Source organism: Phasianus colchicus, chromosome 5, assembly GCF_987193195.1.
Source record: "Phasianus colchicus chromosome 5, bPhaCol1.hap1.1, whole genome shotgun sequence".
Taxonomy (NCBI): Eukaryota; Metazoa; Chordata; class Aves; order Galliformes; family Phasianidae; genus Phasianus; species Phasianus colchicus.
The window spans coordinates 27,008,210-27,032,675 of record NC_143440.1 but is presented as its reverse complement, the minus strand read 5'-3'; the positions used below and the strand labels follow the sequence as shown (position 1 = coordinate 27,032,675).

General features: G+C 40.5%; 3 protein-coding genes across 11 annotated transcripts in view; 2 read left to right on the top strand and 1 right to left on the bottom strand.

Moving 5' to 3' along the window:
* UBR1 (ubiquitin protein ligase E3 component n-recognin 1) overlaps window positions 1–15,071 on the top strand; it is a 78,863-nt gene extending 63,792 nt beyond the window's left edge. Inside the window, exons 48-49 of one of the 4 annotated variants that reach the window (XM_090141028.1) lie at window positions 1,953–2,030; window positions 3,918–4,686. The gene's annotated coding sequence lies outside the window, so the exon portion shown is untranslated. Of the gene's footprint in view, window positions 1–1,952; window positions 3,263–3,917; window positions 4,687–13,703 lie in introns of those variants that run through there. The other 3 variants (XM_090141030.1, XM_090141029.1, XM_090141027.1) reach the window with 3 other exon arrangements.
* On the bottom strand, window positions 7–18,134 carry LOC116229231 (photoreceptor outer segment membrane glycoprotein 2). Of its 3 annotated transcripts, XM_031593573.2 has the most exons (6): window positions 17,885–18,134; window positions 15,099–15,142; window positions 11,197–11,434; window positions 6,762–7,430; window positions 3,311–3,557; window positions 7–2,018 (listed from the first exon to the last, which is right to left on the bottom strand). In XM_031593573.2, the coding sequence occupies exons 4-6, from the start codon at window positions 7,340–7,342 to the stop codon at window positions 1,752–1,754; spliced, it is 1,095 nt and encodes a 364-aa protein (XP_031449433.1). In that variant the 5' UTR covers window positions 7,343–7,430; window positions 11,197–11,434; window positions 15,099–15,142; window positions 17,885–18,134; the 3' UTR covers window positions 7–1,751. The 3 variants fall into 3 exon arrangements, with proteins under 3 accessions (XP_031449433.1, XP_089997188.1, XP_031449432.1); XM_090141062.1 differs by lacking the exon at window positions 15,099–15,142 and having other exon boundaries at window positions 11,197–11,446; XM_031593572.2 differs by lacking the exon at window positions 15,099–15,142.
* Window positions 18,135–19,255: 1,121 nt separating this feature from the next.
* The window catches only part of TTBK2 (tau tubulin kinase 2), an 87,044-nt gene continuing 81,833 nt past the window's right edge, over window positions 19,256–24,466 (top strand). For 2 of the 4 annotated variants that reach the window (XM_090141038.1, XM_090141037.1), the window contains exon 1: window positions 19,256–19,388. The gene's annotated coding sequence lies outside the window, so the exon portion shown is untranslated. The remainder of the gene's footprint in view (window positions 19,389–24,466) is intronic. The other 2 variants (XM_031593570.2, XM_031593569.2) reach the window with 1 other exon arrangement.

The window sequence follows — 24,466 nt, the reverse complement described above, 5'->3', positions numbered from 1 at the left end:
CAAAGATTAAGGGATACGTATTGAGATTAGGGAGTCAAAAAGCAAAGCACTTTTTCAAGAAATGCAAAACTGAATTGTGAGAAATTAAAATTTGAAGCTCGTTAATGTAAGCATTTTGGATATGAAAACTGTGAGTGGGTTAAAAAAAAAACAAAACTATACAAATTCATAGAAAAAAAAGTCCATGGAGAGTTATTAAAACATTGTTTCATATACAATCATACCAAGTTAACAATATGCTGTTTCCTGGAAGTTAGGAAGCTTTGTCAGGAAAAAAGTATTTCCTAATGGTCTTGCTGCTTGTGTGCCTTTTGTAAAACCTCAGCTATGGTTACTACTACAGACAGACCACATCTGTCCATTTTTATTTTTAACAAGTATAGACCTAAAATTTTATGTAGTAATGCAATTGCATTTGCAGTTACAATCGTGCGTATAGCCTGCTTGACTTACAATATAGATTTTTCCATCACACAAAGTATAATTCTTGCTTATTGTAGTGTCATAGAAAACAACATTGGACAGGTAAAGTAATTTTTACTCTTAACTTTGTACAATTTCAAGAGCAGAATAGTTCTGCTTTGAGTATCACAGTGATGGGATTATTCCTTTTTGTTGATTATATACAAAGAGTCCACAAACTGACCAAAGTTATATTCACATAATGTATTATTCACAAGTTAACAAGTAATATATTTTGTTTTTTTATCCTCTATTCTGTATCTGTATGTTTTACTACTTAAAACCATATTATTACTGATGAATTAAGCATAGGCATCCTGTTACTGCAAGTACGGAAAGGCTTTTGTGCCGTATGCTGACATACAAACTTCATAAGAACTGTACTAGGAATGTGATAGGAGAGATGACAATCTATCTTGGTCTTTGTTGGTTGCAAATAATCTCTTGTTTTCCAGCCTGTGGAAATTAGGAGCATTTTTAACATCTGTGACCATCAGTATTTGTTTTATGGGAAGTATTTGCTTATTTTTACTCTTGTGCTGCCATATGCTACTTGGAGTTTTAATGTCCTGTATGAGCTATCAATTAGTGTTTTTGAGCAGAGAACTCCTTTTAATAGCACTCTTGAACTTTCAGGCCAGCTGGCTTTCTCTAAGCTTGTCTTCAGATTGTTAAAAAAACAAAACAAGTCAAATACACTATACAAACCAACTTTTGTTGCCTTTAGCTTGATTTCAGTTTTACTTAGCTAATAAGTTCTTTTTGAGGAGTGCTAATATACTTCAATTTGGCTTAAAATTTACCTGTCCTAACTTAGACTTTAACGCAATTTTCATTTCTGTTTTTGTGATCATTCTCTTTTTTAATAACCTTTTTATCCAGAGAAGTTATTTCTGTTGAAATTTCTCTGGAGTTGCGATTTCTGAAGATGTGACAGTAATCACAAACTAGACCAATCCTATCTAGAACATATGGATATCCAAGCTGTTAGCCCTGTTATGTATAATCATTATTCTGATCTATTCAGACCAGGACAGGAATGTGCAAGTAGGGGAGACAAAGTGGGAAAAATTTGAAAGACTGTTTTGTACACATACAAAAGTCGAGAATTTCATTAGAGCAGGTAAAGAAAATACATCCTGCCAAAGAAGCATCAACATCCTGTTGCTGTAACCAGTCTATTTCTTGTTCAGTTATCATATTGCTTTTTTCCCATTAGTGAAAATCCAGTATCTCAGATTGTAGTATGTCAAAACTGCACTTGAGCCATCATTTTGCTGAAGACTTGTCTAGCTAGCTGCAGGGATAGATTTTGCTGTAATGTTGCTTTTGCCGCAGTTTGTGTTTTGAACATTAATGTTGGGGTCATTCATGCCTGAGACAGTGGAGATCTGGTTGGCTTTGCCAAGGTTCTTGATAATATTGATGTTGTATTTGGCAGTTTCCATAAAACTGTTTTCTAGTAACCAACCATCTGATTCACCCTGCAGATCTCCTCTCAGCAGAACGTTCTTCATTGCTGTTTGTAGGTACCGGACACCAATAAGTACAGAGAGCTGTAAGGAAAGGTTAGTGCTTAAACAGAGCTTAAATTACAGTCTGGATCCTACCCCTAAGTCAGCTTTTGAACTTCATTATGTACAGACCTAATATTCAATAAAATAAATAGTTTTTTATCCCAGTGATGTATCTAAAAAATTAATTACATGTTTTTGAATAAAAAATACAAAGCAGAAATATTTTTGCTATTTCTTTCTCCCATTCTTCAGATAGCATTCCCACATAATGTGATTAGTGCTCAAATACCTGCAATTAACGTTGCAATTAAACGTTGTAGCCTCAGACTGTGGCTAATCAGTGCAAAATAGATGATCAATTAATGGAGATATCAGTGACTGGAAAAAGAATCCTAGTCTGTTAATCTTTGTGGAAGTCTTTCCTTGCTGACATTCATTAAATTGGTGTTTCATCAAAGGTGTTTCGTTCATTATGTAAGCCATATGCATCCTACATGCCAGCTCACTAAAAATGAAGAAGGATGGTCTACAGAGGCTCAAGTGTGAGTTTAGGAAAAAACGCTGCTTCCATAGTCGTGTTGGAATTGGGATCAGTGTGTCTAGCTTGTTTGTCACGTTGAAGTGAGCAACTTTTCCAGGAGTTGCCAAAGGTCTCCTGTTTCTGGCTTTACCACCCAATCTAGCACTGTCTGATGACTGTTGTATTGAATTACTTTAATAGTGTTCATATTTATGCGAAGACTGCATCTTTGCAGATCTATATACTTGCCATTGAAGTTCTTATTTTGACTGCATAGTAAGTAGTCTAGTCTATACCTAAAATGTATTTCATGTTTTTGTGGTAAAACTATGCTATCTAGAAGGGAAGTTTTGAGTTATTAATATTTACACTCAATTTTGGCTGTAGAAGGCATTCATACATTCACCATAGGTCTGCCTCACATTTTTAATACTCTTTCTTAAAACTGCCTTGTAACAGCCTCGTGCCTTCCACCTACTAATTGTGTTAGTGCATGTGTTATCCTGCACTGTCCTCTAAATGTCCCAGGGAAGTGAATATGCCACAATCTGTTGAAAAAGCTCTATAAATATCCAGAATTATGTACATCATTTCTAGTAGTTCTCATCTTCAATGAGATTTGCTTCTGTACTAGGTGCTTTGTGGAAAGTATTAGAGAAAAGTCCCACAGCATTACTGAAGTCCTCATGGACTTCTTTTAGATGTTGAAGTGCTTCTTACGCTCCTCGTATGTTACAGCATATTTATTCCCCATCCTGGAGAGCAGGAAGTCTCTGATATACCAGACACAGAGCATTTTTATGAGGCTTACCTCAAACAGCCAGATAAGCAATGTTGCAATACCAATAGATCTCATTATAGCTGTGTAGTAGTCCAGCAAGGCCTCTCTGCACCCCTTCATCCAGATATTGAGCTCCTCTGTCAGGAAATCATAATTGTAGTGGGCACTGTTGTTTGTCAGTTGGTACTGGATGCAGGGCCGTGGGGAACTTGGATTGCAACAGCTGAAGGGTACTCCATCCACTAAGAACTTCCCATCAACATTACTCTTGAAACGGCTGCAAAAGGACAGAAAGTTTGCATTACAAATCTGGTAGCAGCAGCAGGACGCATCCACAATTTTTCTAAGAGGACGTAATTTGTCTGCTGCAAGGTAGGCCTCTCCAGTGTAACAAAAGGGAAATACATTCTCATTTCCAATTAGAAATGTTGCCCACTGCAAGAAAACCAAATTTTTCATTTGCAATACGTTTCGGGATGGTATCTGCACAGTTGCCAATATGGCCCTTGGTATTATGTGTGTAAAATGTACATGGATATGATACCTTTCTAGATTTGTTTGCACCGAGACTATTAAAGATTATTTTAGAGCTTATCCTCATTTATTTATAAAACTTATTTTTCCGTTTCCGCTACAGATTTTCTAAATGAAAGAGAAGGAAGGCATCACAAGAAGCTGACCAGGTGAACATAAGCAGCAGAACTCTATGGTCCAGCATTTAGAAACTAAGTGTATCTTTCAAAAGAAACATAAGCTGGAAGGAGCCTCAGCATTTGTGGCTGTGCTGGCATGGCAGAATAATTGCCTTCATTTTATTGTTTTGTGCCTCCTTTCTCTCTCATTTTGTTTTTATTTTCTTTGAGGAAAATATTTTTAACAGATATTTCCAATTACATAAGGAAGATCATTTGCTCTTCACTTTGTGGCCAACTTGCTCCAGATAACAGTAGCAGGGAAACAAATGTGAAAGAACACAATCAACTGAAAACAGAATTAAGTGTTCAAACAGTGTAACTGACATAGGCAAAATGACGTAGAAAAACAAGGAGGGGAGCCACAGTGGTACAGAAAAGAGAGCCAAAACGTGGGAGAAAAGAAACTGTACAGAGGATGAATAGGAAGGCAGGTTGATTGTGAAATGGAGGCTTTTACCTGGACGAGCCTAATGCTCTGTATATTTCAGTGATATAAACCAAAACAACAGGACAGCATCTGAAATGGTTGAAATACAATCACTGAAGCTAGCTCTTAAGCTTCTCTTTTAATCTGAAGCATGTGATAAGGTAGAAACTTCTTTCTGCTGCAAACAGTAACAGTTCCAGACTTTGGTTATGTTCCCCTTGCCATTATATTTCCTTGTAGCAAACTGAAGGGAGTTCTATCTGGATATTGCTAGAAGGGGAGAGCTCAGTAATAAAAATTGAGGAAGAAAGATGTTAACTATTGTTGTATTTCAAAATTGTAATGAAACTATGAAGCAAAAGTTGCTTGTGAAACTATAAAAAGATTATTTTTGCCTAACCAAAGCAATGATAGGATTGTACTGCTGTAAACTGCTTCATCCTTGTACTGTTCCCATAGATTGACTCTGTTTTTTGTGGTGTTGTGGCATTGGTAATGAAGTGATGGAGGGAAGAGGATTATGAAGGAAGGTGAAAAGTTCAGTTCCGTAGAGATTCTTATTAAGTCAAGTATGTCAGTTCTCAACTGCTTTGCCTCTTAATCTACCAAGTACTAACTGACATACACTACCAGATAAAACCAAGATGATTTGATTCCTTCCCCACCCTTTTTAAACATTACAAGCTGGACTTTGGTCATAGTGATTTCTTGCCAAATGTTTCACTACAAGGTTTTGAAAATCGCTCTATAATTTGCTTATACAGTACCAACTTGGATTCTAGCAATTGAGATGAGATTATCTAGTTTATATGCAGTAGAAGTTCTGTGCTGTATTTATCTTTATGCATTGTCTTCTTTCTACATGGGGATAGAAAAATTAACTGTATTTCCAGAATGTTGACAGAGCACAGATGACTTTGTAGATGAAAACTGAGTTCAGTAGGACAAAACATTACTCGTAGTACATGGCTCACAGAAATAGAATGTATGTTTTACCTTTATCCGTACAATAGGATACAACTGTAAGTTCCTGCAGACTATATTTGTTGTCTTATGACTTTTCAGAGTAGAACAAAGATTTAAAACACCCGGTGAGTCAGATTGCTTTGTGTCACTATTGCTCTCTAACATCTTCCTTTTGTTCTAAAGCTTATGTTATTTCCTTAGCCAACTGTCCAATGCATGCTGATGTCCTCATTTCAGAGGTCCTGTCCTTTGGTATATTTGCTTTGCTATAAGGCCATCTTCAAGTCACAAATTCTGTTAAAATAAGATCACTGGCCTTCTTTCATCTGGCTTTGTTGCCCCTGAGTTTTGAGTTCAACAAAGCAGAATATTCCTTAAATGCCATTTAAAATTTTTGTATTTATTTTTCCTAAGAATATATAGCTACCTGGCTCTCAACGGTGAAGACTTTGTTCAGCTTTTGAAGATGTATATTGCTACTTTTTTTCTTGTATTTTTGACTGCTACCTTCTAAAATACTGTAATCGATAGAAATTATCACTCCTTGTTTTGAGAATATCATTTCACAATTGCTGTATTCTGTGAGGCACCAACATAAGAACAAATATCAAGGGTTTTTCTCCTCTTTTACTGCAAGGTACATGGTGTTGACAGTTTCTCACAAGTGAACATGTAAATTTCAACCTGAATTCAAGTCTAGTATGTGAAGGGAAAAGATTTTTCAATGTTTAGGATTGAATGCATGATTTATTGGTAGGAAATTCTTTTTTTCTTTTAACAACTCTTTATGACTGAAATTTTGAGGTAGATAATTTGCTACATTAAAAAAGGAAGGTGTATCATTGCATTGCTTAGTATCCCTAAAAAGTTAACAAAAGATGACTTTTCATTATGCATGTGGTTAGCATATTTAAGGAATAACATTGTCAGTCTACAGTTTTGTGATTGAGACAGTGATCCAGCAGAAATTATCTACTTGGCTCTGTGAAGTGTATGCTAGAAACTCAGAATGATTAAATATAAGCAGAAGGATCTTTTTGGCCTGATCATTTCCGTATTTGTGTTTTTAGAGGAAACAAGTAGTCTTGAAAAAGTGTTATTACTGCTATTATTTACTAGAAATTTACATTAAAGTAAGAGTGTTTGTAAATATGCATATGAGGTAGACTTGTTAGCAATTATTCAGATGGATCTTTGAGAGAAACCTAGCCACAAGTTGTCATGTAAGGGGAAATACTGCTAGCATTTTGGGCAGAAAAAATCAGTCTTACTGCATTCTTTTTAATGTCAATATGTCTCAAGATCTTCTGACACTACTGTTCCTGATCAATTCTAGTTCTTGTTGAAGGAGTTTTTTTCCTAGATTTTTCCATTAGAACTAGTAAATACTTACTCCATAACTTCTTTAGAAGCCATGTTCAGGTAACGAGCAGATACCCACTGAACTTCAAACCAGTCTCTAAAGCCATTGTTTCCACAGCACTGGAATCCAATTTGTAACATATCCACTGTTTTTTTTAAGAAACATCTTCCAGGTATGTCTGTGTCCTTATAGAACTTAATAGCATCCCTCAGTCCCAGATAGAGAGATTCTTCCAGCTCATTCCTCATGGTATAGCACATGAGAGCACCCAACAGGATGCAGAAAGTAAAACAGAAGGTACATACGATGTATGGGAGCATAATTAGCTTCCATCGGGAGAACTTGTTGGCATCTGAGCAGTCGTAGCAGATTTTGCCCCCCAGAAAGTTGACGACACATGCTATGACTCCTACAGAGATCAGCATGTTGGGAACAGAGTTAACGTCCCCTTTTGCCATCACTTCGTTGCGCTTCTTGATCTCTATTTTCAGAAAGAGGCCAAGACTGAAGAGAATGATCCCGCTCACTACAGAAACCCAGTTGAGGATCCATAGGATCTGAGCCAGTTTGTCCCTCTTAGTTTTGGTGAATTTTACTTTGAGGACAGCCATAGTCAGATCAGCATTAGGAAAAGAAGCGTAGGTCAAGGAAAGCCCGTAATCTGCTTAGAAGCATGTATCCAAGGCATGCAGTAGAAATCTGAAGAAGAGAGAGAGAGATTAATGTCTGTTTGACTGGCTATTTATAGAGCCTCACGCATCTGAGACTTGCCAAGGGGCTGCCCCAGGACTTGCTTAAGTTTCAATACAATATGAATCTCTATCTCTTACGAAATTAGACTAGATCAGTTAAAAACAAGCGACCATTAGAAACAATGAATGGTGGATTTCTCTGGATTTCCATCTCGAGAGCAATCTTCTGTGTGGATTTTCTGACATCTGGAAGTGAGCTGATCTGCTCACTGATCTTTCCCTTCAGAAGCCTAATGATGCTTTCTTGTTCTACAAATTTCTATCATTTTCTTGGTGATTCTAGGAATTTATAATTCTTAGATTACTGTGTCATGGCCATATGTAGATTTAAAAGCTGGATAAACAGGCAGATAAATATAGCATAACCATATAAACCTTTTTCCATGAAAAATTCTTTTCGGGAACAGAATTGCTGCTGAAGTCTCTTAATGGCTGCACCTTCTGCAGCAGCCTTGACTTCTTCACAGTCCACTGGAACAATTTCCATTCTCTTGTCTAAAGATTCCAGAGTCCAGGGTTGCTGAAGGGAGTTCATGGCTTGTTTTTGATGCACTTGCTGTATTACATACTGATAAGTAAGAACAGTACAGTCCTTTCCTAATTTTCCCAGATAATCTATGGCCACTTATATTTTTCTCTCAAAAGACCACGGTGATGGGCACAAGGTAAGTTCAATTTCTCACGACCACCCATACACATCTAGTTTCAAATTTAATATTCACAGCTAAAGAATGACTTCTGTGTTTCAAGATCTGTCATCTTTTCCCCAGCAATTAGCCAATCTAAGAAACTATCTTTCCCATCACATTTTACCTTGCTTCTCTGTATCATTATGGTTTCTATAAAACTACTACTAACTTCTTTCTACCTCTGCAGTTACATCAAATTCACAGGCAGGAAGCAGTCCAAGACACAAACCTGTTAGAGCTGGAGACAATATGTCTTCAGTGAACATGACGTGAATGCAGAACTGTGCTGCAGTACCTCAGGATTAAATAGTGATCTTTTGCCGTCCTTTACAGCTTCTGATGCTTTCTTTGTGATTGCCTTTCCTTAACACATGCAAGAACTTCTTTCCTCCTCACAAAACCTGCTCTCAGTATGGTTATGTTCTAATTCAGTAATTTTCATTAGTGAGTTTATATTATACAAATATGTATTTTTATGATTATACATCCTTATGGATTCTGCTACTACAATGGCATTTATAAACAGTAAAACATAATCCTATAGTTTGAGGAGAGAAGGAAGTATAAGCAGCTTTATTCATGCATATTTACTTTTAAGCTTACTACTTAAGTTTAAAACAGCATGAAAACCACCAGCAGACAAACCTTCCAGAAGTAGGGGCTACACACTGCCCATCTAAGGATCCACAGCTGCAGTGAAGCTTAACATTAGGCAAGTATACTGCAGCAGAGTGCAATTAAAAGAGGTAATGATAGCTCGGTATTTTCATGTGTGTGTTGGAATGAATCAGTTCTGTTTGTACAGGTTCTTCCTTTCGTATTAGGATGTGATTTGAAAATTAAAACATTTGAATGGCTATGAGATCTAAATTATTCATATTTATTTTTGCTGCATTTAGAGAGGAAATTGATTTCCTTTAAAACTATTCATCTCTGTGTATCTCTTGCACAATACACAGAATACTGTGCAAAATGGAAATGAAGCCAATAAGGAAAAATACTGAAGAGATTGAGCTATTGTCGCTTCTTGATTTAAAAAACAGGTGCCTAGTTTAGTGATTGTTAAGACTGATTATCAATTATTGAGTATTGATTATGGTAATATTGTTATAATTATTTTGATTATCATGGTGAAATACTACTACTTATAAATATCTCTGTACAAAGAAGCCCGGAGAATATTCATAAAGTAACTATACCTTTTTCACACTATTCTTCCATGAAATACTTCAGCCCTCTTTCAAAAGGATCATACTTTGCTGGAACAGAATTAAGTCACCATAGGAATTCAGGTGACAGCCTGTCTGCTAAGCCTGCAGACAGTAGCCTTAACTGCTTCACCAGTTAAGCAGTTCATGACTTGAACTGAAATAGCTGTAAATGGCTGCTGCAAATAGTCTTTGCTTTGGGTGCTCAAGTCTCTGAGCATGCAATAGAGGGAATCTGTTGTTATGAAATTGCTGATACGGGGTTCACATTCAGTGCCTAGGGTTTGTGAATACATCGCTCTTCATTTCTGTGAAATTTATCTATTTGCAAAATGCTTCTAAATTGTTAGACACGCATTCAGTTAACAGTGTCACACCAAAAGGTAGTGACTTGGTGAACATCTTTTGCTTTAACATTTGAACAAAGTTTGTAAGCAGTTCTGTTTTCACTTAATCTGCTATTTTTTATTTTGGAAGATGTAAATTTTAGGCTTCCTATTATAATATTCTAGCCACAAAGAAATCTGAAGCTGACTTTCATAAGGAGACACAGTCAGTCTTGTGTAGTTATTGTCCTACAGCTCCCTCCCCATCCTCAGATGTCCGAAGCTAAAAACCTGGAACTTCCATGTGCAAAAACAAGTAATTCCGTGCCTTCAGTAATTCTCAAATGCTATTTCAATCTTCCTTGATGAAATTTTAATTACAAGACCGGAATGCATAGAGTATTCACATTCATTTAACAGAGGTACGTGCACCATAGTTCTCCAGCAGTAGAAAATCTGCCTAACGCAAGCTATTTCATATCAGCCAATACTGTAAGAGGGAATCAAAGAAATAACTGGTAGGTGTAGTGCAGCAACCACTTACTGTCTGACCCTGGCTGTCACTGGTAGAGCTGGGATTGCACGAAGTATCTGGGACAGAGGAACAACTTACCTCATTTATTCCCGATAAATTAGTCTTCAGGAACACCAGGTTTAGAAGATCAAATGTACCCAGCTTCTCAAGCTTTTTTTTTTTTTAATACCAATATTTACTGCATTTATTTCAGGTAATATGAAGACTTTCTTCTCTTTATAACAAATTCTGTAAATATACCATAATGTTTTTATATCCCTAACTATTCAGCGAAGTGTTGAATATATTTATTCAGCACTGCCACATATTGGTTGTTTTGAGTGCTGTGAAGAAACGTTTTCCAGCTGGAAGAACAGAAGCGCAATTTTAAACTCAAGAGTCTTTGTCTTATTCTGCAGTGCATATATACTCTCCTCCAAGTTTTATCTGTGAGTGAAACTACTGCAAAGTCACATGTGCAGGAACTAACCTTCCTATTGAAGTTTTTGGAAGCACACCTCAGTACTTCATATTTATAGCGTGTACATACAGTTTTATTTTCCCACCTTGCAGTGGGAAAGAAGGCTGGACTTTATTCTGTAAAGGGAGGAACATTTCTTTCAACAGAACAACACCAATAAATGTGGAGATCTTTCCCATATCACCAATTATATTCTTGAGCTTTTCTTATCTAAGTTTGAACATAGAGGTTCCTTCAGCACAGTGTAGCTGCTTACTTTCCAGGTGCCACTTACCTGTTCCTTTGATGTCAAATTCCTCCAGCTACATACAACACGTACCACAGCTTTTTATTTGCTTATAAAATGTACTTATTAGATGTAAACTGTCTCTAAAAATTTAGCTTGCAATTTTGTCATAAAAAAACTACATCTTATCTCACTAATTTTGCTAAAACGGTCCTTTTAGCTAGGCACACATTTAATATCTGTAACTTACTGCAAAAGAAACAACTAACCTGCTTCACAGGACTGTGTGAGGTCACACAACTGGCACCTTGCTGAGTTCAAGGGAGAAAATATCTGGATCTGGCATCCTGAGAAAGGGTGAAGTACTGATTTCCTGATGTCTGTGTAGTTCTGTCTTTATGCTGACACACCAATGGCGATGGTGAAAGACTTCAACTCTCTTGCCCATGCTAATCTCCCTTGCATCTCTAATCGTATTTCAAGGTTCTTACGCCACTGGGTTCAATCCTGCAAAACAGGCTGATTAACTGAGTGTGAATGGAGACCTCAGTGACCAGTTGAGTTTATGATAACGTTTTTATCATGGGTTTGGGCTAGTAAGAAGCAGAGATTTCATCAGTACCTGCTAACGTCTTCATTAGTTCTTAATTTCAACAAATTAATAAATTATCAATAAATTATCAACAAATATGAGTCTGGGAGAGAGAATAATGAAACTGTGGTTCTGTGAAAGAGAAAATCTTAGGCATTAATTATAATATACCTTATCCACGATTCTATATGTTGTTGCTTTGTATGGAATTTGTCACCTCTCACTGTGTATTGGCTGAATGTGAAACAAATTCAAGTAACCAGAGACAATTAGTTCATCGTATGTGACTCACGGTAGATTCTGGCTTTGGAAACTTTACAGATTCAAGAGCAATCCAACAGAAACCTCTCTCCTAGATTCTTAGAAGCTTTAGCCAAGCCAGAAGCAAATGCATGTTATCCTCCTCTGGCATTTCTGAGCTCTGCTCAGAGCTGTCCATCTGTTGGCTGAGTTGAACTGGCTGCAGAAGTAGCAGCAAGTTGAGTTTGCAGCAGTGCTTGATCACAATAGTTGTGATGTTAGTACCAGGATGGGGTCACTAAGCAGGTCCTGTTTTGTTCTGTAGGGTTTATAATATCTTTAGTGCAATGGTTCAGGGAGCACAAGTGACTGCAAGGGCTGTGCACCACAGATTGTAAGGAATGTGGATAGTCGCAGAAGAATAAACTGTCTTCTCCCAGCTGATGATAAGCAATAAAATGTGATTGTAACAGTATCCTTGGAATAAGCATGGGAATTCTGGGAATATACCTTGCTTATGATCTCTTGTTTTTCTAAGGATAAACACCCCTTTGCCTGCATGAATATTTTGCTTATTATCAGGGAAAGATGGAAGATGCATTGATAACTCAACTTGGTTTTTCAAAGTCTTGACTAAAGCAGAGATTACTGTACCTAGCCAGGGTGCTATAAGAAAAAAACTTTTAGCTTACTTGCTAGAAGTCATAATCTTATATATGACAGTGAAGAGGAAGGCTCGCTGCCAGTATCACTGTGCCTCTATGAGGTGAAAAAAACAAGGACATGTCTCAATAGGATAAAGATGTACAGCGAGACTGTCTTTTTGATTTATTTTTCTGATGTGATCAAACTCATAACTAAGGTTTATGCTGAAAGCTTCACCCAACAATGCAGTGTCTAAAACAGCACGGCAGACTCAAACAGCAGCTTCCTTAATTGTATGGGAGTGCATGGAGCCATACAGGCTCAACATGCATTTTGCTGGCATCTTCCTTTCACAAACATAGAGTTTTCCATAGCTTTACATTTTTAAGGAGAATATCTGAAGAAGGGCTTCTAGTTTTGTCTTGCCTATGTGCTAATGTGCTGCATACTCAGGAAACTTCAGATCTGGAGTATCTGTGCTACGTGTGGGACCATTACTGCATGTGAATCAGTGCTTGCAGGTGATTAAATACACCTAGCCAAACTAAGTTTGTCCTATGCGTGTGGACAAACTTAATTTTTCTGTACTTCTGCAGGCTGCGAGGAATATCACATCTATTCAGTTGTGTACATATGTGGATCGTATTCAGCATATATTCCCTGTGGAACGTACAATTGTACAAATGTGCATATGTACAAAATGTACAGATGTACATATTTACTTGGGATTTTTGAGCTACTGCTCTGACTGGGATGTGGTGTATTAGCAATCCTGGACAAATGTCTGAAACCAATTTTTTTTTCTGCCCAGACAATGCTTAATGGTTTTTTAAAAAGTCACATCTATGGAACTGCAGACTTGTGTTATCCCTGAGTATTAGAAATGACATTATTGCCTAAGACACCTCCTAGAAGAAAAATGAATCTGACCTGTTGCTTTGCAATATCAGCCCAGTTCTCACATGCATGAAAAAAAGCAAACAGAAGGTGGCAGTGCTGCTGTATGTAGTTTTTTTTTTTTTTTTTTTTTTTCTCTGCAATACAAAGCAAGTAACTTAATTTGAGCTAGAGAGATGAGATTAGAGGTCACTCAGTCAGCTAATGGAAGCTCAGGAATGCATCATTTTAAAAAATAACTTAAATCTTCATGGAATTAGACATCAGTGCTACCTGCGCTTTTTGTTCTGTGTCACTGGAAAATTGTTTCAGCTGCCAAATTAATATTCAGAATTAAATTATTCAGAAATTAGTTGTCCTACACTCATTTATAACTAGCCATGATGTGCTGCTTTATTACAGACCTTCTGGAAAACCTGAACACTAAGACTATAATGATTGAGCAGCGTTTTCTAACCCAGCAGAAGTAGTTGTAGCTGTGGGTCTGTCAACTGTCAGTCAGTGGTGCAGAAAGAAAACATGCATCCTACTAACAGGGAAGACTTCTGTGCTCTGGCTTCAGATCTGAAAGAGGTATAAATGTACTACTTGTTTGTCCAGTCTGTTTAGTACTATTCATACGTAAGTCTGTAAGGGCAGCTACGTTATGAGTTACACCAATTAAATATCTACTAGTGGTGCTGCATGCATTTTGTATCTTGTTTTCAAAAATTAATGTTTATATTTTGTATTTGGGTGACTTTCAATTTTGTTTTTCTACTTAATGCAAATGGTATTTCATGAGAAAGAGATTGTGGAATAATGGACTAAAACTAAGTTTGACACAAGTAAGTATTACACAACTTTTCCTCAACATGTCAGCACTTCAGAGGGAGAATTCGTGTTCAGGAAGAGATTCTCACCAACCTGTGTAAACATGGAGGGGGCTTGAAAAAAGAAATTTAGACCATCTGCTTTTTTGTTTTGTTTTTGTAAAGTGTGAATGACCTGGTAGATGCTCATAGGTGTAAGTTCTTGGGCAAATAAAAGCAACTGAATATTCATGTCTCAGTTATGTTTCTGAACATTTAGGAAGTATAGCGGTATTTAGATGTGCCTATGATTATTGCAGTTAGACAATGGGATCTAAATTACATAACATTGGAAAATCTTACAGAATTGCAGAGATGGCTGAGATAATGTCAAAACTCATGGCAAGAGGCAATGAGGATAGATGGCGGTTTGAAATAACCCACTTTGTACACTAGAATGCCACAAAGCTTACTGTGAACACAGTCAAATTTATCATATTTTTAACTTATTTCACTGCCTGAAAAGCTTCACAGATGAAATGAACCAGGAAAGAAATACTGTAATTTTAACTTTAAGATGTTTAAAGTTCACAGCTATGTGGATGCAGAAGCCATTTTCAGACAAATGGGAAATCATAGCAGTCTTGCGTGGACTGCATTGCTCTTTAATTGGTAATCTTTGAGGCTCATGCATGTTCCAGGAAATGCCAAATAGGTATCTATGAAGCTGGCTCTGATTTCAGTCCATTGTAGCTGCACTGTCCATAACCTCTGAATCATCCACTTCAGACTCACAGTGAGTCATTACAAATGGAAAACTAAGGTACAGAAGTGGTGTGTTCACCTTGGAAACAGGCTGGCAGTCTATGGTAAAGCCAGAAAGTGAACCTGTATTTTAGGTTGGTTATCTAAAACTCCTTCCATCTTGGCTATAATTATTTTTTGAAGACCAGAATTTTTACAGCTTTATTCGTAATGAGACCATATAGCAATTTTTGTTTTTTACCTTCACTCCTAGATAATGCAGCAAGCCAGCCCTCAGGAAGCTTTCTGCAAAATGGAATTATACGTGTGTTATGAGGGCTTAAAACAAAATTCCCTTTACATAATGAGGTAAAATTTCCTTTTTCAATTCTGTAACTCATAGCATCTTTTGGTGCACTACAGTGCCAATAAACCCTTTGTTTTCTAGCAAAATATTCAGACATACAGTTTTACATTTCTCTTCAAAAATACTGGGCCTCCTGTACTAACCATGAATCCTCCCTGTTCTCGCTTTATAAAATTGATGCTGATGTCATTTCTCACTCTCTAGATAATACTGGAATTAAACAACATTACTCAGGACATCTTGTTGGATAGTTGGTATTCTTTTAAAAAGGTTCAGTGAAGAGATGTTTACAAAAAAAGGAATGATTCTGAAGCTGCTGAGTAGGAAAAAAACAGGAACTGGACACTGCTCTTCTGTGTTCTTATGAAAAAGATCCAAGATCCCTCTGTTCCTTCAGTGGTGACTTAATGTTTTACTGACAGTCTGTGTCTAGAAATCACACTCTATGAAAAAAAAACACACAGTAGGAGCTCAGTTTTCCTACCAGCACAACAAAAATGCTATATTTGTTTGCTTTGCATAGTGACTAATCAGTTATAATAAAGTTTTGTCAGGTGTGCCTTTGGAATTAGGAATAATTTGACAGTAATCCTCCTACTTTCTAGCTTTGGAGTTCTGGTCTGCAGCACTTGGCTATAGATCGCAAGGAGACAAAAAGATATTTTGGATTGATCTGTGACAAAACACAGTATGTTTTACTGACTGACTTTGCTCTTCTGACCATCTGAGACATTTAAAAATCTTCAAAACAATGCAGTGGTGTCCATTCACAGTGTTTTACAACAATTAAATAGGAAAGACTTCCTAAGTAATTTTTCCCTGTTTTGTAATCAACAGACTGTCTGCTGATATAATTGTCTGGACATCTAAACCAGCAGACAGTTCTTTCTAGAACTTGTTCTTCTCCAACCCAAAGTGAAATTCTCTCAGAAGTATCTGAAACTCAGGAGTTTCAGAAACTGCAAATCATGAGCTGCCCCTTCCTCTGTTTTTGACCATTTATCTATAAAAGTGATATTTTTAGCATGATTTATGATACAAACCTTAACTTAATTTCAGTGTGTTTCTTGGAAATAATGGAAGTGATGTAATAGTTTTAAAGATAAATATGTAGGTATACTTTTTACAGGCACAGACAGAGATAAATTGTACATGTGAGAATTTACCTTCCAAAGAGTATTCATAGTAGAAATAGACTCTAAGATCTGCAACAACTTGAAGCTTTTACTTCCTCTTTTCCTTCTACATAAGTACCAGTATACAAAAATGACCAGATGAATTCACAGCTACATCAGAGCTAAATGTTTATCTCTGTTAAGTTACTGCGCTTGAGTGTGTTTTTAAGAGCTTTCTTTTATATGAGGGTCTAGGACACGCATTATTATTCTGTGCAGGTACAGAGGTGGCTCTCTGCTCATATATATTGATTCAAAGACTGCACGACAAACTCCCATACAAAAGTACAGTTGCATCAGAACAGATGAGGTACCCTGTGGGGTCAGACTGGTTATGCACATACCTCATCCTCTAGTCTGTCTCTTAGAGGAGCAATAACAGATCCTATTTGGATACACTCTTTACTGTCAGTTCCTCTTTTAGTCCCCCAGCTTCCAAAATTATTGTTAAAGGGATGTTGCAGAATATCAGATACCATTCAAAGCCTGGTACAACATAATACAAGGGTGGGTTGGAAAGAACAAGGTTGGAGTTAAACTGCAAAAAGTTGCATACCTTTACACTGAAATAGCCAATTAGAACTGACAATGTAACAGTAGAACTTCAAGAACCCCTTTAGTACATATTATGGAACAGTAAATTCAAGATTGTGTTCCTTTTGTAAAGGCCTCCTGCACTTAAGTGGAAATAGATTTTCCTGTTGAGAAGACTCAGTTTTAGTTCATTTTTCCCTGCTTGATTTTTATCTGAACTGCAGGTTTTGTCTACTTAAGAAGATTTTACAGGAAATTGAAAACAGGTGACACAACACATTGCTAGAACTTGAAAGCTAACTGATGACAAAGTTTGGTCTACAGCTTGCAGTGCACATGCTGACTAATGGTATGCGAAGAAGACGTGTGCTGATGGTGGGATATTTGTGATATTGTGCATGACAATGTGGTTATATTAGAACTGTGAATTAACTTGTGAAGTTACAAACTGATGAGGAAAACTATGCCCCTTGGATTAGCAGTGATAAACAGATAAACAGACAAACCAGATAGACAAGTTTGTTAAGGCCTTTCCCTTCTGTTTAACTGAACTTAAAATGTTTTCCTGAAGAACTGTACGCTGTAGGCATCTGAGTTAATTAGGGAACAGTAAGGCATGGGGAATGAGCTCCCTATGTGATAATGTTTAGCTGCTGAGCAATGGATAAGAACATTAGTACCTTCTAACTTTACTATTTCAACAGTTAAAAGAGAGAATGTACACATTGAACATGAACTCGGTATCCAGAAAATCTAGAAACTTTTTTCATTGAAAATTTAGACCCAGAACACTGTACGCAAAGAGCTGGGGCCTAGCCAAAGGGTTAGGTCTATTAAGTCTTCAAGAACTGTAGCTCAGAACCAGCATGAGCTGCAGCTGTGATCTCAAGTGCCAGTAACATTTGCAAGGACACACATTATGTGCATATACATATATATATGTATGTATATATATGAATAAATCCTCATCACCTCTACGCACGTGGCTACTGCTGGTGTACCACTGCTCAAGCTGGTTCTCTCTGAACGAAGAAACACCTGCCTGAAGCTGACTCTGAGCAACGGTAAGGGCAGTTCGGCTTTGCTGTCAGGTTGGGGCCACAGCTCCCCTGCTAGGGGCTCACGGGTGCGCAGTGGGAGCGCTAAGATCCTGCTTACACTTAAAGCAGCAGTAGGAGACGCTGCTTTCTAATCCTACTCCCTGGCTAAGCTCTCCTTGCAGTGAATGAAGGGAGCCTCAATTATGCTCTCTGTCATCATCTTCATGGCCCGGTGCAAGGGAAACATAAACCCTTTTTTTCCTCTCTTCGAAGAAAACTTCACGTGAAGGTAAGACTGCAGCGTGTCACCCGCTTCACGCAGCCTGCTGGGTGCAGGCCAGCTCTGTCCTCCCACGGCACGGGTCTTCGGCTGCGGCCTACGGACGCGTGCAGCCAGCCGTTAGGTGGTGCACACGCGTACCGACGGCGTTCAGAGGTCTGGAGCTTCTCGCCTCCGAGGAAGAGTCATGCTCTGGAGCCGAACCGTTCACCGAGCACGCCGGCCGGTGGCCGAGCTGCCAGTGCCTTACCGCCGCCTCAGCGCGTAGCCGGGGGTGCGAGCCCGGCTGCTCGAGGCGAGCGGCTCCTGCTTTTGGCGGGGACGGATCCCCTCCCGCCTCAGCCTCGGGCACCCCCGGCAACACCCGGGTCCGGCCGGCCCCGCGCCGCCGCGAGGCGGAGCTCGGTACTGCAGCGGGGAAACGCGGCCCCCGCACAGCTGCGGCGCGGAGCGGCGCAGATCTCCGTCGCGCCGCTGCCCGTCGCTCCCTCAGAACGGCGGCGAGTAACGGCTTCGGCGGCTGCCCCGCCCGGGGACCGCGTTGCCCAGAGGGCCCCGAGGTTGCGCGCGGGCGGCTAGCGGGGCTCCGGCCATCTCAACCAACCCGGGGCTCAGCGCCGCCTCAGGTGTGCCCGCCTCCGCTGCCGTGACTGACCCGGCCGAGAGCCAATCGGCTGGCAGAAAGCTCCGCGGCCGCCCAATCGGCGCTCCGGAAGCATGGCGGCGGGCGGGTGCCGGAGCGCGGCGGACTCGGTGGCGCCGCGGCAGGGGAAGGGCGACCGCGGCGGCGGCAGCGGCGTGGCGGCGCTCGGAGCGGGGCTGCCGCAGGGATGGCGGCGGCGGCTCGCGGGTTAACGCCTGCGGGGGGAGCCGCGGGCCGCCCGTAACCCTCCGAGCGGCCATCGGCGCCGCGCGCGGCAGTTACCCCTCCCCGCGGGCGGGCCGGCTCCCGCCCGGCTCCGCAGTCGCTATAGAGACCGCGCCGCACGCCACGGGGCGGAGGCCGGGCCGGGGGCCTCCTCTCTAGCCTCCCCCCGCCCCGCTCGGCTCCGCTGCCCGCAGGCCGTCACCGCGGCGGGGGCGGCGCCGCGCTCCGCAGGGACCCGCGGGGTACGCGGCGCCCCGAGGAACCGCCGCCGCCTCGGCTCCGTTCCAGGTGAGGAGACGCGGCGCCGCCTCGCGCCCGGCTCGGGGCTGAGGGCCGCGCGGGGGTCGCGGCTCGGGGGGCGAGCTGGAGGTCGGGGAGCGGACCCGGCGGTTCCCGGCCTGCCTCCGGGGCTGGGATTTACGGGCGCTCCGTCCCTCCCTCTCGCTTGCCGCAAGGAGAGCGGCGCCGCGGGGCGGGCTCACGGCCCCGTGAAGCCGCACCGCCGTTCCCGCGTTGTGGCGGGCGGCAGGGCGCGGTGCGGTCCGGCCGGCCGGCAGTCTGCCGCCCCGAGTCTCGCAGCCATTAGCGGCGGCATCGGTACGTGAACGCGGCTCCGCCTGGCTAGGCCGCGGGCGTGCTCGCTACGGGGAATAGTAAACATACGGGCTGCGTAGGGACGGCGTTTAGGAGAGCGTCGGTGTGTGTTCTTCTCCTGGAGGAAGGGAGAGGGGAATGCCTCGCTCCCAAGGCTGCCGGGATCCCCGGGCCTGTGGCCGCATCCCTGGGTAGGGCGCCGGAGCAGGGGCGGAGGGGACAAAGATCGGAGCGGGGCCGGTAAGCGGGTAATGTCAGTGCGGGATGGGGGAGGGGGGGGCGAAGCAGAGCCCCGTGCTGCTTCTGAGCGCGGCCTTTTGGGGAGCACCGACACTAGTCTTTATTAATACGGAAAGGACTGTGGAAAATGGATATAAAATAGCTTGTAATAGCTCTTTTTGGCTGGGTGTGCAGAACCAGTTGAATTTCGGGTGAACTGTTCAGAACAGTTCTGTGTATTGATGGGAAGGTTGAGAACCCCCAGACAAAACGTACTCTTAGTTTGGAATCGTGTTGGCCTTAAAGTGTAGAATTAGTTTCCATGCTGTGGTTCTGGAGGAACAAAACCACCACCACCGAGAGTTCTTATATATTTTCCATAGTTAATGCCATGCCTCTGTGCATGTCAGATGGTTTCAGCTGCTGTATCTGAGCAAACAAAAGATGAAAGCCTGCTTCACTGCTTGTTTAGTTTTGTAAATGTTTGGGGTGCCTCTTAATGGTATGGCGCAAATGTATCTACCGCTTCTCTTCTGTGTTAATGTCACGGAATACTTCTTCGTGATGATCCCTCTGCTTTACAGCGTGAACTATGTTTACAAAGTATTAAAACTTTCCTGAATGTATAAATGAGAAGTGTGCTCATTGACTTTCATTTTGTCTGTAGGAAAATCTGACTGCAGTAATGCATTTCCTCATCTGTGAAAAGTTGTTTTGAAAATGAAGATACTGCAGTTATAAGAATGCAAAGATGGATTTGATTCTCTCTGTCAAATACTTTGTTCTTCTTCGCTGTATTTTGATGTACTGTTATGCTCTTGAAATCCAGCATCGTTTTAGATGTGTTACTTTGGAAGTGTGAGGGGTTAGAATGAGAAGAGCTGTGTGTGAGGATGGAGCATCGAGATGCTGATCGGGCTTGGTGTGGTCATGGCACTACTTCTGCATGCGGCAGTTTCTCTTATCTCTGACATCACAAATTCCAGAGAGGTTTTTCCAGAGTAACTGATTAAATCAAGAAAGATTTTAGAGTGTAATTAAAAGAGAAGGATGTGTGATGTTTTCCCAGTTAGAAACTGATTTCTAACTGACAAGCTTCTGCTGATTCTCTGTGTATGCATACCTAAGGTTAAACACTTGCTTAGCTTGTGACTTTGTGCTATATAGTGTGTTAATATACTCCTGTGTTTTCCATTTCGGCTGAAACTCGTTTATCTAGTGGGAATGAATTGATGCTCAGTAACAGGAAACGTGCAGTTTCTGTGTTTCTCAGTGTTTTGTGTTGTGCCACTCCTGCTCTGTTAAACCCTGACACAAAGCCTTTGTGTTTGGCTGGAGGGGAGGAGAAACAGCTGCCTCCTCTGCGTAAGACACTGACTGGGGTCCTTCCCAGTCTCTTAGGGATGCATCAAATGCCATCCAGCTGCTGTTCTTCCTCCCTCTGCCTACCTCGTAAGGCACTCTGCTCTTGGCAGGGAAACCTGAGCTTCGTTGCATTGATCTCCCAGATCGATGTGTTGTGCCATGCATCTAGGAGAAAGGTCTGACAGGCTAATTGCTCAGGTAGAGATGTGCATGAGTTTAAGCATGCAAAATTGACTAAATGTGAGCTGTATGTTAAGGGGTCCAATAGATTGTGTTTTGTTTAAAAATGACTTACTGTCAGCTTGGTTTCTTGTCAGTGATGGGGATGAAAGAAGCTTTTTTAAATGTGTAATCTGTTACATTTTTCTTTAACAAGCTAGAGTTTAGGCTGCCTGAATGGGAATTAGTACAGTAATACATAACTCGAAATTATTTTGGGCAGTTGTGAGAGTACAAGTAAGTGGGGCAGTTTAACTTTCTGCTTTTTCATGCCAACAGAGTGCTCTGGTGGCTGTGCTGTATTCCAAGTCAAGTATGCTGGAATAAAAGTGGATTTCCCTGCCTTTGTTGGAAACACCAAATACTGTGTAACACTGCTGTTAGCAGCCATATCCATCACAGTTGCTTCTTTGAAAATATTCATCCAATCTTTTACTTATCATTACTATTACAACTCTAGTGTAGTATTGGTATCTTCCCTTTTTTCTTCCTACAGTGATAACTGTTATTTCTTATATTACTGTTACACATCGCTTATTTTGAAGCATAAGTAGTAGAAAATCAGAGGAATGTAATGTGACCTTGTGATTCTTTGTCTCTTGATTTGGTTGAATATCTTTTCCTTGGTTTTGAGAAGTCCTGCAAGCCATGTCTTGAATAACTTACTCTTCAAATCTGTTTCTCAGTTAATAGAGAGAAATCTTGGAAAACTTGAAGGAGCTTTTTGGGGAGAAGGGAAGGATTGAATTCGGGAGGAGAGAGGGAAAGGAGGGCAGACTGTGAGACTTAAGATGTCTGTAGCATTTTTATAAATCTCTTGTGAAGACTTCAAAAATTGGTTCACTGCTATGTTCAGGCATATTTTCTTTTTCCTGTGAGTCTTGTACTTTGTGGTTGATTCTGTGATGAAAAGTGTTGCTCAAATGCTTTTCAAAATGCTATTTTATGCTGTTGCTTTGTCTCCAAAGAGAGTAATCAACTATTGAGAATTAAGTTGTTTGCACTGATGAGGAATTCCATGTGATAATTCTTCCTTTCATAGAGGAGGGCTCCTCTCCTCCAGAGAGGAGGGCTGCCTGTTCTTCTGTGGGTGAAGTTGACGAGCTCGCTCATGCTATCAGGGATGAAAGTCAGATTTTGCAACGCGCAACCATCTGATGTATAAAGAAAGGGTAAAGTATGCTGAACTTGCTTTGAGAGCTTTTAAAAGATGTGAACTTGTTTTAATGTGAAGCCCCTTTCTTATTCCTGAATGTTGCAAAGGGATTCGTTAGGTGATGCAGAGATGAGTTAGTATCTGGAGCTAAAACGGGGAGAAATTGAAGTGATGAAGGTGGCCATCATCCTGACTTGCCTAAATGTAAATAATATTATTAAGTTTTCGATGCATTGCGCTCTCAGCTGGAGTTGCCAAATACTGTTCCTGTGTTAACAGGCTGGTTTCAGTGGACTTGTCTACAGTTAGAGAAGATTGCCTTGTGTAGTTGGTGTGTTCTGAGTACTTGGGAACTGTCACTAGTCAGCAGCTGCCTATTGACTCTGCACTCTATCACATCGCAAAGAATTCTCAGGTATTTGTTGCTTTTTTCATGCCGCCTCTGGTATGTTCAGATTTTGCAACATTTCTAGCAAAAGTTATTTGATACAATGTTCTGCAGAAGAGTAGTAGAATTAGGTTGCTTTGTGTACCAGCAGGTTCTGTTTTGTTGCAGCTGTTTATTGCTCCGGGAACGCTACAAATGCTACTCTTGTCCAGCAGTATGGCTTCTGAGCAAATTAAGCACATCTGTTTAGCTTCTATGTTGACTATTTGAAAAAAGAAATAAAAAAAAATGAGGTGACGAGGTAATCTGTAGATCTGTAAATAAAGTGTGCTTCTCTTCAGCATACAGTGTTCTTAGAAGATTGGTGTCATTATTTTGTTGTAAACAACATTATGTCCAGTTATTTACAATCTCAAAATGGTTTGTTATTTCCCTGTCTTTCTACTTGTCAGCATCCTGCGCTACATAGGTCCAGAAGGTGCATTATCTGATGATTGAAGCTGTATTAAAAGAGGAAAGTCTGTGCTATTCCTTGAATTTCACTGGGTATTCTGCCTTTGCATGTGACGCTCTGACTTTCTGTTTCCAGTAAAATCAAGGGATTATTCCTGAAGAAGAGTCAGGCTCAAGCATACTGGCCTGTTGTACCCCCCAGAGCCAAAGGGGTGGAATTGATATTAGATCAGGATGCTATTTCAGTATAACATTTATCTACTGTTGTGTAAGGCTCTAGGGATTATTGTGATGATCATGATAATTTGGGTGAAATGATATTTCTACAGTTTTGAGTGAGACAGTATTTCCACTGGGGAAAACATTGGAACATTTCATCTGGATGGAGCAAACTCATGAAAGAATCATAAGACAGATCAGTAAGAAGAAAGTGTTTATTGGTCTTGTGGGAGAAACGTGCTAGCTAACCCAGGCAGTTTTTGTCTTGACTAGGCAAGAACTAAGAAATGCTGAAACTGAGGAGCAAATTTGAGTCTCTCACAGTAAAGCAGATGCATAGAGGAAAGAAACTCCATCACGTACTGTTTCGTTCTTGACGTTTACTTACAGACATGCATACACAGAAACATAATTTTCATATGATAGCTTCTGCAGATGAAATTGCAGATTATTGTTGAACTGAACAACCGGTTTCTGTTTAAAAGGAGAAGAATGTGTCTTCTGCCTGTGCCTTTTCTAGCACCCATTGATCTCTGAGTTGTGCCTGTACAAACCCATAGGCTTGGTAGTGGATGATTCTAAGAAGGGAGTTGTTTATATTGCTTTTTTTCTGAGGTAGGTTTATAATTCTTATTAGGTCCTGCTGTTCGGTGCGTCTTCACTCTGAATGGCTAGCTGAGGGAAGCAGTCATAACCACATCCTTTCTGGTGCTGCAGGCTTGGTGCTTGGTTGGTGGTTTCTGCCTACTGTCA

Excerpts from the sequence above, each read along its gene's own strand:
- LOC116229231 (XM_031593573.2), bottom strand. The coding sequence starts at position 7,342 with ATGGCTGTCCTCAAAGTAAAATTCACCAAAACTAAGAGGGACAAACTG. Across the intron at positions 3,558-6,761 it reads GCTTCTAAAGAAGTTATGGA|CCGTTTCAAGAGTAATGTTG; the intron begins GTAAGTATTTAC and ends GTCCTTTTGCAG. Across the intron at positions 2,019-3,310 it reads TGCTTATCTGGCTGTTTGAG|CTCTCTGTACTTATTGGTGT; the intron begins GTAAGCCTCATA and ends CTTTCCTTACAG.